This window comes from Patella vulgata, chromosome 5, assembly GCF_932274485.2.
Source record: "Patella vulgata chromosome 5, xgPatVulg1.2, whole genome shotgun sequence".
NCBI classification, from domain to species: Eukaryota; Metazoa; Mollusca; class Gastropoda; family Patellidae; genus Patella; species Patella vulgata.
In genome coordinates, this window is record NC_065883.2 from 28,327,044 (window position 1) to 28,343,793 (window position 16,750).

General features: G+C 34.6%; 1 protein-coding gene across 3 annotated transcripts in view; it reads left to right on the forward strand.

Moving 5' to 3' along the window:
- Positions 1-2,703: 2,703 nt before the first annotated feature.
- The window catches only part of LOC126821400 (extended synaptotagmin-2), a 31,116-nt gene continuing 17,069 nt past the window's right edge, over positions 2,704-16,750 (forward strand). For 2 of the 3 annotated variants that reach the window (XM_050549815.2, XM_050549816.2), the window contains exons 1-10: positions 2,705-3,111; positions 10,987-11,028; positions 12,304-12,444; positions 13,823-13,899; positions 14,328-14,394; positions 14,643-14,732; positions 14,954-15,009; positions 15,466-15,686; positions 15,808-15,878; positions 16,468-16,553. In XM_050549815.2, the coding sequence (XP_050405772.1) occupies positions 2,806-3,111; positions 10,987-11,028; positions 12,304-12,444; positions 13,823-13,899; positions 14,328-14,394; positions 14,643-14,732; positions 14,954-15,009; positions 15,466-15,686; positions 15,808-15,878; positions 16,468-16,553 (1,157 nt within the window). In that variant the 5' untranslated portion in view covers positions 2,705-2,805. Of the gene's footprint in view, positions 3,112-10,986; positions 11,029-12,303; positions 12,445-13,822; positions 13,900-14,327; positions 14,395-14,642; positions 14,733-14,953; positions 15,010-15,465; positions 15,687-15,807; positions 15,879-16,467; positions 16,554-16,750 lie in introns of all 3 variants that reach the window. The other variant, XM_050549814.2, reaches the window with a different exon arrangement.

Consider the following 16,750-nt stretch of genomic DNA (forward strand, 5'->3'; position numbering starts at 1 on the left):
TTATGTCCCCTGATTGTACGATCAAAATCACGTTTTTAGCTTGTGGGCACTCTAGAGGTCACAATTTTGATCCGATTTTGATGAAACTTGAAATGCATGTTTATAACCCCAAGATCATGGTTCCTTTCAATATTCGCGCATATCGAATCGTAACTTCAAGAATTATGACCCTTGATTGTACGAAAAATCGCGTTTGGGCCTATAGAGGTCAAAATTTTTATCCGATTTAAAAAAAAAAACCTGTGAATATATCACAGTTGTACACTAATGATGGTTAAGTTCGAATTTCGTGAAAATCGGACTAAAACTGGCGGACAAAATGGCCGCACCTCCCCTTGTACGCAAATAGTGTAAAAAAATATGGTATATCAAGCACTCGACAAACCTCAGAGGATTCCGTTACTCTCAGCTGTATGGCAATCTGATTAAAACACAGATCCTATTTCGTTTTTATAGATCAAAATTTCGTTTTACTTGTCTTTACTACACTAGGATCTGGAAGAGTTGTTATCATTGACGTGTTCTGAATGATGTGAGGGAATAGCCAATGAAACGGTCTGTTACAGCGAGGTTTAGGCGTGTTTTGCACGGAACTGTGGGTAATCCACTAGTTACACCAATGCTGATTGGTTAATCAAATGTCTAACCTCTGAGGCGACCTATCACTACAACCGGTCAGATCTTCATGCCATGTAGTGTAGGCCATCGAAAGTATAAAAAACGAAACGAAATATAGATCTGTATTTTAATCAGATTGACTGTAACTATGACGGTAAGTGATATGTACCTACGCGTATACAATTGCGATGCGACACCGGTTTACTTATAACTATAAGGAAAACTTGCCGCTTCTAAAACGAAGTTATCAAAATTGCGTCTTTCGAAACATGTGCAGAATTTTTAGTGCAAAGTTGTCCTTGTTTGAAGAAATTCGGATACACTTGAAAGAAAAACAGCTTCAAACTTTGAAATATTTGTATGATAAAAACATTCTTCAAAGGCGTCGTCATGGGCAACGCCGTTGGTAATCTGGAAATTTGAAAGTAGTTCCAATGGCGGACTTCGTTATACAGCCGAGGCTAGATGTAGGGTACTGTAATATGCTGAGGTTTGCCGAGTGGTATATCAAGTAAACTGTTTCAAGGTTTTAATTATGACCCTCTAGAGGCCACAGTTTTTATCCGATTTGGATGAAACTTTAAATATATGTTTTTATCATAAAGATCGTGGGTCTTTTTGATAATCACACATACTAGAGGTCACATTTTTTTTCCGATTTTAAAAACCGTTTACTTTAGATATATATCCCTATTCCACCATAATGAAGGTTGAATTCGAAGTTCGGGAAAATCGAAATGAAACTGCCCGACAAAATGGCCGCTCTTAATTGTACGCAAATTGTGTATAAGTATGTAATACAAAGGTCACAATTTTGGAGGTCACAATTTTTATCCGATTTTGATGAAACTTAAAACATATCTTTATATTCCAAAAATCTCAACCCCTTTCGATATTTGCGCATTTCAGACACTAATTTTCTTGATTGTGGCCCCTGAGAGTGTACAAAAAATCGTTTTTGTTTTTAGCTTGTTCTCTATCCATTTCTTGCAAAATGTGGGCGTATCCCGCCTGGCAGCCGCTGGTTATACCTTTTATACCCTTTCGGACTACCAATTTAGCCTCTATACACCTTAATTATATCTGGCACTGATAGGTTTGCGAAATGGGGTTTAACGTCCTACTGTTCTGGTCCGACTGGGCTAATGAAGACGGGCATACGCCCTTTGTATTCATTCAAAAATGCACAAGAACAGTAGATCAGAACAAATCCTTCTGAGTCCCTTTTGGTTCCGGATAGAACACATTTACCTATTCAACAAAAACACATTTACCCATGCATTCAACACCTGAGTGGGCCGCAGCACGCCGTTTAGCGATAAAATACAACCAAAGACATGAAATAACTGAAATGTCAAACATTGGTAAAACTAATTGTCACACATTCGATAGTGTACGACATCTAGGCGTATGAGCTGGGGGGGGGGGGGGCTGGGGGACGGCCGCCCCCCCATTTTGGGCACCATATGCTGTGAAAATATGGGAACACAATTGTACTTTGTAAAAGTTGTATAAAAAAAATATTGCGTTCTTGAATGTGTCCAATTTAACAGCGAATTTATTATTATTATGTAACATACTAAGAACCTATAAACTACATTTTTTGGGCACCAACCACCACCGCCCCCCCCCCCAGTCAAAAATTTCCCCATACGCCTATAATGGTACTATGCCATGTGTTTTAATTTAAAGCAGATCTTTCGGAAAATATCGGGAGGGGGGGATACTTAATCCACGCTATATAAAACTGCAGTAATACATTAATTATATCGATGGTAGATAATTTTAATGGCTTGTTTATGGCGCGGCTGTATTCACTGGGATAATTTGCTCAATCTATTTATTTGTGAATCATATTTGGACTTATGTTCTTTTTAGAAAACCAACTTTCACAATATTGTATTTTGCAAGAAAGTTCAAATCTGGAAAATTTCGGCGTAGATTTATTATTATTTCTAGCCATTATCTGAGTTCTATGATAAAAATAATAAGTCACGCCCACACCCACTCATAAAGTGAAAGTAGCTGCGCGTTTACATTCCTTTCTTATTTTTTTTAACACGCGCTTCCGTTTCCGTTTTGTGTATTAATAGTAACACGTATAGCTCAGCAGAGCAGACCGTGCAGCGAAGCGATAACGGTGGACAATATTTACCATTTTAGTTATCTGTTAAACAAACTACAAACATGCCACCGCCGGGAACAGCGCAGGTAAAACCCCCAGTATCCGAGGCGAAAAGGAAAGCTGTACACGAGGACACTCTTATATTCAACGCCGTTAAAAGTTACTTCAAATATGCAGGAGTTGTTCTGTCGGTATGGGGATTTGGATACTTTTCCTTCAGTCCCAGTTGGCTTCTACTTGGTCTTGTCGTCTACATTTGGAAAGAAAAGAATAAAAAGACTCAAAAATTACAAATAGCCATCGCCCAAGAAGCTGCTCGAGGAGAAAAGGAAACTATTTTAGCAAGAGTTGAAGATTTGCCATCTTGGGTAAGATTTATTTATTTATTCATAATCATAAAATAGCTCAGGTGCACGAAACGGGTTTCGTTATATTAACATAGGCATAGGACAGGAAGGGCCAGGGAATATGAATAACAAGTTTTGTTGTTTAATTTTAAAGGAATATAATTTTCGTGTCCAGTAATAGTGCCAGTATAAAAAGTCAACAATTTGTATGCCATTTTCTGAAGGGTTGACCACAATATTTAGTAAAACAACCAATTCAGCGATTTTACCCTGTAAACAAAGCTATTACCATCACATCATTGAACTAGGCTAAAAGTTTAGTAAAAGGCTTAATTGCCTTGAGGTCACTGATCATGGCTTGCATTTTTCGGACAATGTCTGAATTCCTAACAGCATTGGGTGGGGTAGTGTGTGTATTTTGTTAATATTTATTGGGCCCACAAGTTAATGTTAGGACCTACAGCTTTCATGAATGGCGTCTACCAGCGGGTTCTGTTGGCTTACAACTTTTCTTGCCGAATTTTAAACACTGTCGCACACTGATAATCCGCCTTATCCTACTTGGTATTCACCAATCCATGGATCACTGCATTACTTTTATTCGTTTAATAAAGTTTGTGTCCGTCAGTTTCCTGGTATCGTATAAGTACTGTACGAGCAAGGCGATGCAAAAAGAAAAGTATAATCCCGTAGTTGATTACCTTAATGGAAGAAAATTCTATTTTTTTATTGCTAGCATGCAACTGCCCGAAACAGCCATCAAAATCTTCAAAGGGTATATTTATGTTGAGTTGCATACAATAGTATATTTTAGTGGTAATTGACCAATTTTTTGCGGCGTCACAGCCCAACAGCTCTTTGAAAAAATTGGGCCATTGTTTACTGGTACAACTACAAGTATGAGCTAGCAGATACGGAAAGAAAAGTATGATCGCACAGTTGATAACCTTAAAGGAAAGCAGTAGCAAGATTTTAGAAACACGTACATTGCACTTTGATAAAATATTTAAAAATCTGTCAACTGACTGTTATGAATATGAATGTATTTATCGTAACTATACAAAAATAACACTGAAGTTTACGGTAATTACAGCAAATATTTTTGGACATTCACTCATGTGATCAGTTGACTCAAAGTTAAATCTTATTCTTAGCACACACACAGTGATATTGAAAATTATTTGAAAAAAATCATTACAATAGAGGACAGATCCTACATGGGGCATCTAATATCCTATCTGATCCTTAAAAACATCAAGGTGTAATCCATGCAAAGTTGACAATCTTCACACCAGCTTGATATGCGCAGATTACAATTGGCGCACGCAGGGTCCAATCTGCGCGGACAAAGTGGACTCTGCGCTACACAGCAGCACAGATCGGGTGGAGCATGCGCCCAACATGTACATTACAATGAGTAAGCTTATGGCTGCTTAATTTTATGGTGGAGGCGGGTATCTGGCAAGGAACAGCGTCTAGTGGGACAAAAGAAGAATCATTGACAAAATTTGCTGCATAGCACACTGTATGGCATATGCCTGTCTTCATTAACCCAGTATGTGCCAAAATGTAGGATGTTAAACCTCATTTCATTCATTCATTCAATAATTTTATGGTTAATTGCAAAATTGTCCTGCTCTCTCTCTCTCTCTCTCTCTCTCTCTCTGACAAAAGCAAGGCATGTAAGAGAAATAAAGAATTGTTCTACTAATTATATTTATAATGTAAATTGAAACCCAAATTTCACAACTCTCCAATTCTCATAAATATATGTAGGTCAAGTTGATCTTTATCCATTATTAACATTTGTAAAAGCCTGTCTATAGGAATTATATAATACCAGTGCTTTAGCTACAGGCTAAAGTCAGATCTTTATACTGTTTAATCTAGTCATTAAAATAATTATAAGTAATCTTGCACTTGCAGAAAAATTGTAATAACTTGTCAGATCATGTCAAGTTTGGAGTGAACATTTTATGAAGATCCAAGTTTCTCCACAACTTCCACTGTTACTACCATACACAGCACATCCCACACTTTATTGATTATCATATTAATCAGTTGTCCATGGTACAACCCACTACAAATCACAGTCTTTACTTCAATTATTAGATATATGTACATGTAAATGTAGTGTGGCTACTCTTGTCTGTTTAATAAACTGATGTACCACTAACAACAGGTCGAGCAATGTGAGAAAAGTAATAAAATTTAATTTACTTTGACTTTGATATTACTGATTCTATGAATAATGTTGCTATACTAGTCAGTAGAAATATAGCTCATGTATTAATAACATGGAAATAGATGTGTTTACATACAACTACATGTAGATAACTGCATGTGTCATTAGACACAAATTATAATAAGAAATTGTTTTAAAAAATGTCATAAAAATATTTAACAACAAATTGTCTTTTTAGGTAGTAAAAATGTAGGACACTGTACAGTACATGTACATTAATTACATTGTAAACATGAAAATAACCTGCTTCGTACAGAGTGAATAGGCTATTTATAATATGCATTGACAAATGTAAATTTAAGTTTATGAAACCATGTTATGGTACATGTATATTAGATTTAAGAACTCTGTGTAAATGTAAATCAATACATTCTTATCATTGTTTCATGGTGCAGTACTTTTATGGCAGCAACACAGAAAACTTTAATGGTTTCCATCATTTTACTTATTTTAAGTTTTAAATCGCAACATAAAACAACCCTGATCAACAAGAACATTAAAGTAAAATAAATAGGCCAAGAAAATTATCTAGTACTGTTCTAAATAAGCTAGTTATAATATAGTTTAAAAGAATAGTATATCAACCGATGTACAAACATCCATAATACCTGTCAAGGTCAATACTTTTAATAAGTTGTCAAATGTTCAAGTTTGACAATGTTGAGATTCAAGGGGTCATGATTTATTGGTTGTAAAGTATGAATCAGAGACTACCCTGGTATAAATACAACAAGAAGTTTCAGTTACAGTACAGAGACCAAAACTAAATAAATATACAGTGCACTCTGTCACATTCGACCTCTGATCACTCCAGCACTCTGTTACATCCGACACCATTTTCATGTCCCGATTTATTTCCTTATTACTTCAGCCAAAAAATCTCTGGGTAATTCGACCTCTGTACATTCCTGATTACGACATCAATCCGCCGTCCCGTCATACGATTTCCATTGAATCGACACCGTATAATCCGGCCTTCAATCGGTGGGTGTGAAGCAAACACTTACCGATCAATTATTCGTGAGATTAAAACTGGATGGGTGTGAAGCCACAAAAGATTAACAAGCAATCAATCACCAATCAATTATCTGTGAGATTAAAACTCGCTAACGTGGGTCTTTGTTGATTACTTTGATGATTTTAATCTCTTGTACGACAGTTGTAACAAATACTCAAGAATATCCACGAATTTTCCCCCGAATTCACAGTCGTAAAAATATTCCTCGCACCTGCTGGAAACATTCGTTACGCATGCCGATTGAACCTGAATAACCTATAAGTTTGGTCACCCTACGGATGTCTTGGAACCGTGTGACGATGCTCGATTCACAGTCCGGAACGTCCCAAATTGACAGAATTGCAATCGAGTGACGTGGAAGTCAGTCCTGTCACAGTTCTGTTGGTCCCGACGACGGAGGTGGTGTGAGTAGAATTGTGATGTAATTAAACACGGCGAACAGGTTTCGGCTGCATGGTTGGATGAGATATTTATATATCCAGTTGACGCATGCGTTGTAGCCCGAAGTACCCATTTTCACTTGATTGTCAATATTTTTGGGATTGAGAGAATTCAATTCCGGAACGTTCAATCGAGTGCGCCCAATTATCAATGAACAAATGATAGCAAAGACAAGAGTGCGATCAACTTAAGACGGCGAAGAAGACAAATTAATGACAGATTTGACCTATTCAAAATGCCTACGCATGTTAAATGAAATAAAAAGTAATTTAATAAAATTTTGAATGTACAGAAAGGTTTATCCTTTTTAAAGGGAATAACATTCTGGTGATTCGAAGTTCTATTTTCGAAGCTACATTATAAGTTCCAATTTTTCCAGTTTTGAGAAAACTGGGTATTCCGACACTCTGCGTAATCCGACATATTGTAACGATCCCGTACGATGTCGGATGTGACAGAGTGCACTGTATGTATACTTTCTTAACTACATACTAAAGATGTTACTTTCTCAACTATATTCAAATAGAAATATCCTACAGAGAATCAGTACTGTGAATTATGTATGACTTTCATGTATGTCTGTAACTCTGTATGTATGGAGTATATTCTGAGAGAAATAAACCATTACATGTATGTACAAGTCCTCAAAATTTACTAAGAAATATTGAGGCATTACAAGCACTGCGAGGTGAAGCACTACATGCACGTAGAAGCACATTTTTTTGTGGAGTTTTAGCACTAAAGAATTCAACATTTATTGTTGCCCTGATCAAAATTTGCTAAAATGGATACATTTATATGCACCTACTGTATACCTAACATGCAAGATTACATTGATGACCATAGGGAACAAGATTATTGTTAATGTAATATCAGCGCAATGTCAATCTGATCCATCAAGAATTTTATTTGAATTAATGTTGTGGGTATTCAAATTGTTAAACATCAATACAGCTTGCACATTCTTTTGTATCCCAGGTTAAGAAGATGATTTTTTTTGTTCAGTATACACTGTATACAACAGAAACATGTAAATTACTATGGTTCAAAGAACAAACTCTATACATACATGTATATGACAAATTGAGTTTTAGGAAACAGATGAACCTGTTTTGTAATTTAATATATTTGATATTTTAAAGGTTAAACTCTGTTAACTGATTTTAAATGAATACTTTATTTATATCCTGACTTTCTGTAGCATTTAAATTATACTGTTTTTGGATCACAGATATTACACGTTTCCCTTAATACTTTTAGAGTCTTCCTGCTCAGGTATTAATATTTCTTTTCATATGTGACTTGAGTTATACAATTGTATTTAGAGTAATATTATCAGGTAAAAGAAAAACATTCGTGAGATTGAATTGAATTCAGCATTTCACTTGAACATTCAGGTGGTAGTTTATATTATCATGCAGGCTTGTAGTCCACAATAAGCCATTAGGTTTGAGTGTGACATATTTATGAACTACATGTATAAAAACAAAGAGACACACCCATGTCCATTATGTTATACTTTAACGTACTTGTGTACAAGTACATGTAGTTGGCTACATGTATGTGTACAAATATATTTGTAATTTTGATTAAGGACAAGAAGAAAAATAACTGTGTTTACGCCTTTACGGTACTTAGACCCCCAAAATAGGGTTGGGTTTTTTCATTGTTTTTTTGTTTTTTTAATTTTTTTGTGGAGTGTGTATTATCTATTTCCTAGCATTTCTAGCTTAATTACTGAGTAAAGTTCTTGAAAACAATACCAAATTTTCAGTGCTGGAATTTTTTATAGAGAAAATCACGCCTAAAGTTTTAAAGCCGAGGAAATAAGAGAATAATAAGATTAGGGTCAGCGATTTGGGCTGTGTTGTGCAGTCAAACAATTTTACATTTTGTATAACTTTTTTTTGTATAACATACATATACAATGTACCTCTATACAAAATTCATATTTTTAGAAATCCATAATACATGCATTATGGATATTAAAGATACATTATAGGAGATTAGATAAAGAGCTGACAGCTCTCACTATAATAGATAAAAACTAGATAATGAAAAGGGAATTGATCCACTCTGAACCGAGAATTTAGCGATTGAATTTTGGGCCTTGCCTCGATCATCATTTCTAAAGTCGGTAGCCTACAATAAAAAACATTGTCTCGAGTATTCATTTTTGTCCCCCGCCTTTCGAAGAAAGCAGGGGACTATTAAAATGGCTTCGTCTGTCTGTCTGTTCATCCGTCCGTCCGTCCGTCCGTCATACTTTTTGGGACACAATAACTCTCCTTCTAATTGAGCTAGAATGTTCAAACTTGGTGTAGGTGTTTATTAGGAGTTCCAAGATGAGCATTTTCCGCTTAGGTTAAGCAGAGATAAGCAATCTGATTGTTTGATGCTTTGGGACACAATAACTTTAGTTCTAATTACGTGAGAGTGATGAAACTTTGTGTATAGTTTCATTACATCAATACCTTGACTATGTTCGATAATGAGCATCGTCTTGTCAGGGTAAGCAGAGCGATAAGCGGGAAATGAAATGGGGTTTAACGTCCTACTGTTCTGCTCCTATACTGGGCTAATGAAGACGGGCATATGCCATACAGTGTGCTATGAGGGAAGTTTTGCCCGGGCAGCGGCACTATCGCCTACTCTTATATCAAATTCCAACGTGCATTCCAATATATACACCGGACCTCGGTTTTCCGTCTCATCCGAAGGACTAGACAACTGTCCTTGTCAGGCCCTCCGTTCTGCACCACTGACAAGGGGAAACCATGTCGGAAAATCTGGATAAACTTTCTCGGCCAATGCAGGGATCGAACACCCGACCTCCAAGCTAGCGAGCCAGTGTCTTAACCATCTAGCCACCGTGGCTCCCAGAGCGATAAGCAATTTGGTTGGTTGAGACTTTGGAACAAAATAACTCCTTCTAATTGAGGTATAATGTTCAAACTTGGTGCAGGCATTCATTAGGTGAATGCCTTGATGGAGTTCGATGATAAGAAGAGATAAGCAATCTGATTGGTTGATGCTTTGGGGCACGATAACTTTAATTTTAATTAAGTGAGAGTGATGAAACTCTGAGTATAGATTCATTATATCATTACCTTGACTAAGTTCAATGATGAGAATTTTCTGCTTAGGCTAAGGAGCGATAAGCAATTTGATTGGTCAAGACTTTGGAATATAACAACTCTGCTTTTAATTGAGGTAGAATGTTTAAACTTGATGTAGGTTGTTTTGACTGAGTTCAATGATTAACATTTTGAGCTAAAGCTAAACAGAGCTAAATACACTAGTAGTGATGAAACTTAGCGTATAGCTTGATTGCTCGATACTTTTGAAAAAAAAAATGTGCTATTAATTAATATGTGTCTCCTATTTATTTTGGGATTTCGGTGGGGTACAACAGCCACACAGTTGGCTTGTTTGATTTAATCCAGTAAATATCGCAGGCTAGCGATGACATCAAGAGTTGATTATGGTCTGGATAAGTTAATTAATGTCTAATTAATAATTTAGATAACATTACAGGCCAAAAGAAAGACCTGCAATAGGCAGATTTAGCTCTTTTATAATGTATGTTTGATATTAATAAATGAAATTAGATACACTAAAAAGAATTCATGATTTTAACCTCTAAGTGTATTTTTATACGCCCACATTTTCATAACAAGCCCAAAATCAACTCTGTTGACCCTCAGATGGCTTGGATACAGCTTGGATTTAAACAGTCGTCCATTTAATAATTAAATCATTAAATGGCTGACTAACCTAATATTTATCGTTGATCACTGACGTCACTCCCGCAGACAGCCGATGAAAGGACTGATAATCGAGGGTACCATATAGGCATTGAGAATGTTACTTGATAATCGAGAATATGTAATAACTTTGTTCAGAATAAAGAAATTTCTCCCCAAAATTATTTTTTTATCATCTAGTTTTGAACTGTTATATCAAGAATGGCCAACTCTTTATCAAAATCTGAACTAATGTATCTTTAACTACACATACCTGTTGCATTACTGAATGGGTACACATGTGGATTGTGAGAATTGAAATACAATAGTTATGCTATCTTAGTTTGACTAAAACTTTAAAACCTTGAAGTTGTCAGACACTGTGAATCATTGTACATGTATCCTTATTATATTAACGTTTTTTTTGTATATCTTGTTCATTGCAGGTGTTTTTCCCTGATGTTGAAAGAGCTGAATGGCTGAACAAAGTAGGTTCTTATTACCAATCCCTATGATAAAAAACGAATTAAAACAGTTTATAATTCCAATTGCATAAAAGTCCATGATAGCCATTTATGAGTATTAAAATGCACACAAATACTTTTTGAATAGTAGTACATGTGTGGAACCTATCAATTAGTCCCAGGGTTATGTATTGCATGTAACACCAAATATTGTGCCTTTAACATGTATACTTGGAAAAACAGGTAAATATATTATGAGAGAGAGGGTTTAACATCCACTCAATACAAACCGGGTCATTTTGGGACTAACATATGGTTCAATTTTATTTCAGTAATTGGCTTGTAAATAGGGGTCTTTATCACGATACAAACCAGGTCATTTCAGGACTAACATATCGTTCAATTTTGTTTCAATAAATTGCTTATACGTAGGGGTCTTTATCGGTGGGAGGAAACTGGAGGACCCGGAGAAAAGCCACGAGGTTGGACAGTTAACCATACACCATGTCACGTACACCTGACTCAATGATAAACCTTATGATCTAAAGCACTCGCATTGGATCTATTATGAAGTTCATAATTGTAATGGTAGATATCATTACCTTTGAGCTTGACCTTTTGTTGATGTAAGCTAGAATGTTACAACACAGTGTGATACTATAAATTAACACTATACAGTATTGCAAACATCTGTTGGTGTGACTAAAATCCGTAGCTAAATTGACACAATATTTTCACCCATACTGTTAAAATAGTATATAATATGAAATTAATACACCCAGAAGTCATTAGAATTGTTAACTTAATTTCTTGCTTTGCAAGTAAATGTACTATGTCAGCCTTTTCAAACAATCTTGGCTGTTGGTCAGGTATATCTCAAATTTTAATCATTGCTGAATGATAGATATTTTCTTGACCAGCTTGTAATATTCCATATCTGGAGTGCTGTTTAGCACCTGGTTCTCATAAATAGCAACTACCCCTGTTCTGTGAAAAAAGTTTGAGAAATTGAGTTTTTTAGCTCAATTTCGGAACCACCTTAAACTACTGTTTCCTAGCCTAGATCACCCCAAACCATCTGAGTCACAGAAAGTTCTAGTTCTAGTATAGTTCATTTAAACATTTCACAGCTGTTTACTCAGGTTTAGGCGGTTTGGGGATGAAGAGGGACCATGTAGTGTCAGATGCTAAAGAGTTAAAGGAGAACCAGATAATTTTAAGCTAAGGATCCCTGTAATATCTGTCTCCTTGTTTTCTATTTGCTTCTGTCTTATGTCTTTAACTATTTTATATTCATAGATGATTGATCAACTATGGCCATATATTGGTGACTACGTTAAAGATCTTCTACATAAATCTATCGAACCCGCAATCAAGAAAAGTTTGCCAGCAGCCATTGCAACCTCATTTAGATTCTCACAGATTGATTTGGGTGATATTGTAAGATTTTAATTTGTATTCTTTTATTATGCTAAATCATGGCTCGAAATGTTCGCCTGTCTACTTGTCGTCGACAGGCGATTTTTTCGTCTGACAGGTAGCAAATAAAACTACCTGTCGCTTGCGACAGGTGGACTAAATTTTACTTGATGTTCAGTAAATTGACCACAATACCCACGTCCATGTCACGTACATTTAATTATTTGTTTCTAAATGCAAGAATCAAGCACGGAAATACCGCGAAAAGCCGCCATTTGCACTGTTTACATTTCGCTCTGTCGTAGGCTACAGTTACTCACACAGTTTGGAAGTAGACAATTTTATATCAATGAATTTCACACCATCTACGCTTGTTTTCATCTGCTTGACACTAGTTTATAGCATTATGGAGTATTATATCTAAATAAATTAAAACGCACCCCCAATTCACCTGAAATAATTCTACCGTAACGACACCACAGTAAATATAGTAGTGGTTGGAATGGAAATGCACACGGCTCGTTGCTTGGTGTATTTAATCATTTAAAAAGTTTTAAACAATTTCCATAAATAAAGGCTATGAATAATTTATAAGACAATTTGACAAAATCAAAAAATCAGGTCGGAAAAATATTTCATATATAAATATAATTTGTAGCGTAAATATAGTCCGGATATGTGAGAAGGGAATTCCAGGTGGCGTTATCTGTCCTTCACACGCAGTAGATGTAAATATGGTGCCATGCACAGGTGTGATTTGTGTTTTGATATTCAATTTATTATGGATATTTTAAAATCTGAATTCTACAACTCAACGGTGAAGTATTCGATTTAGTACGGAAGTGTGGTACCATGATACGTTGCGGAATTCACGTGGATACGGATGATAGAATTGTACGAATCTTCGAGTCGTTGAGCCAAAGCAGATTCGCCGACTTTCAAGAATTTTTAGGCAATCCGATGTCGAAGAAATAAAAAGGTTTCATATTACGATATTTATATAGAGCAATGTACGTCAAAGATCTAACCACGTGCGTGTGTACCTACATGTATGGATATGTGTGATGTGATTAGTCCTTGAGTTTGATAATTGAGAGTGACAGGTTATTTACTGAAGCGACAGGTATGAAGAAAAGCTATCTGTAACATTTCGAGGCCTGTGCTAAATTCTCATATTTAAATTCCTTGATGATTGTAGATTGACCACCATTTGTTGACTCTAAAAAAGTAAACTAGTGTCATATTAGCTATGATAAACATTGATTCAATGATAAGTTGGCAATTTTACTTTTTTTTTTTAAATCACCCCCCCCCCCCCCACATCCCCCAGCCAAAAACGTTTTGGCTTGTTCAATTTAAGTTGTATAAAAAGTTTACGTTACTATTGTTTTCAATTTAGCCACCAAGAATCGGAGGAGTTAAAGTTTACACTGAAAATGTCCGACGTGATGAAATTTACATGGACTTGGAAATTATGTAAGTTTTGTTTTCATGCACATCTATTATAAGTATGAATTTGTCTCATCATTTTGATGCTGATTGTTTTGTGGCTGTATTTTAGAGCTGATATAAGTTTGAAGTTTTATTGCCCTTGATTTAGGGAAAAAAGCATTTGATTGGCTTATCATTTCGGTACCGGTATTGTGAAACTGCTGCTGTTGGTCATTCCGAAAACTGCAAGTTGTTAACATTTAGTCTAGAGGCTCTTCCCATTTCTCTTTCAGACTTAAATGTTTGCCACATTTTTGTTATCACATATTCAGTAAAACATGAAATTAGTGCAAAAATTGAGTATGAATTTAATATTGAGAGTTAAATTAATGTGTAGAGTTAATTTCACGGTACTTGTGCAGTAATTTTCAAAAGAAACACAGTAATTGAATTTGATGTTTTATATTTTCTAGCTATAGCAGTGATTCAGAGATAACTGTTGTAGCTAAGGGAATCAATGCTGGTATTAAAGAGCTTCAGGTATTTATGTTACACATATTTTATACACCCGCTATTCTGTCTTATATCATAATAGGTCTCAGATTAGGTTAGGATGGAATCTCAGATAGTCTGAGCTATATTTGTTTTATTGTAAACTAATTAAATCTTGAAATTAACTTTATGATAAGAAGAAATATTATTTGCATGTAAATAATCTGTAGAAATGTTATTAATTATGTTTGCTGTCTTAAATATGTTTGATTAAAATGATCTTTTACTCTCAACAGATCCATGGAACAATGAGAGTAATATTTAAACCATTGATCAGTCGAATACCTTTGTTTGGTGGACTGAGCGTTTTCTTCATCAATAATCCTGTAAGTTATCCCCCTTCACTTTCGTTCACATTGTACCTATTTTTAATGCCGTTAACATGATTTGAAAGAGTATGTTATGTCATTGAAGGCAGATATAAATATGCATTTAACTTTGATTAAATATGCTCAATAAGTGAAAGCTTTGATATTGTACTATACTTTGTTGACCTATGTTAAACATATGTTTGATAGTAAAATATTTTTTCATGGCTTATTTTCAGACAGTTGATTTTAATTTAACCAGTTTGGCAAATGCCTTTGATTTACCAGGATTAAGGTATGTTTTTATATTAAAAAAAAGGAAAATGACAGATTTTAAAACAGTTTAAAAAGTTTCTTTAATTTTGGAAATGACTTTAAATAGTACGTAATATGAGCTATAACAATTCTGTTGGATTAACATTGATTCAGGAATTACGATATCATGTACATAATATGGACTATAACAATTTTAATAGATCAACTTACTGTTTTATTTATTCATTATCCATTATACTCCTCATTCCTCAAAGTGTGTTGTTTCATTTATCCAACACTTATGTTGTCAATTGCAAAATAAAATGGTTATTGACAAGAATTGTTATAGTTTCTTCTTTTAAATACTTATCAAAGTTGCAATATCATATTTGTTTAGTGTTATTTTAGACATGAAAAACTTACGTATAAAATATATCATCAACATTATTAGAAATCTCTATTGTATTTTATTTTAATATAATTTTGTATCCTACAGTGATATGCTTAAGACCATCGTACAAGAACAGATAGCCAACATCATGGTATTGCCTAATCGTATACCAATCTCTATGGCCAAGGGACTAGATCTCAATAAATTACGGTATCCACAACCACAGGGTGTACTACGTATCAACATTATAGAAGCCAAGGAATTAAAGAAAGCAGATATCGGATTAGGGGGAAAAGGAAAATCTGACCCCTATGTCAAATTTACTGGTAGATATTTTACAATGATTATAACAGTGTTTATTCCAAGAATAAAAAGAGTCTTTTTACCAAAAAAACAAACTTATATATGGTAATGATTTTTTAATAAGAGCTATATTGTGTATTTCAGTTGGTGCACAGAAGTTTTCAACAAAGGTTATTGATAATACAGTGGAACCTGTTTGGAATGAGTTTTATGAGGTGTGTAGGATCAATATCTTTTTAAAAACATTTAAAGATACATTATTAAAGAGCTATATCTACTTATTGCAGGCCTTTCTTTAGGCCTTAAATGTTAAGTAGCCGAAATTATTAATTAGACATTTATTAACATGGCAAGACCACAATTAACTCTCTGTGCAGAGAGACTAGTAGATCAGAACAGTTTAGCCATTTAATGATTTAACTTAAGAATGGAGAAGCAAGGTTATATCTCAAATATACCAGGACAGTGTTAACGATAATAAACAATCAGTGCACACATCTTGTCAAAACAACAAACACTGATAACTTGGCTCAGAATAAAGTAATTTGAATGAAATTTTCAATATAATTATTTTGCATTATCTATTTTTGAACTATTATAGCAAGGACAAACAGTTCTTTATCTAAATCTTATATAATGCCACTTTAATTATTTGGAGTCATTGAAGCCTTTGTAATGATCATTATTACCATTAGTAGGATGTTTTTTCTTGTAATGATCATTATTATCATTAGTATAAGGTTTTTTCTTGTATTTATAATAATCATTATTATCATTTGTATGATGTTATTTCTTGTATTTCAGGCAATTATTGATGTAGCTAATGGTCAGTTACTAACATTAGACGTCTTTGATAAAGATCCTGGCAACAAAGATGACCCTCTTGGAAGGTAAGTTAAAAGACTGCATAAGTTACTATATGAAGCAAAGGGCGTGGAAAGGAGTTAGGGCTATGACAATCTGAATATTACTTGAATTATTTATTAAAATCTTGAAAAACTTGATTTTGCGATCAGATGTAAATTAGTTTGATGTGATTGGATATTTTTTACTAATGGAAACAATGCGACTTCAATCTGAATCATAA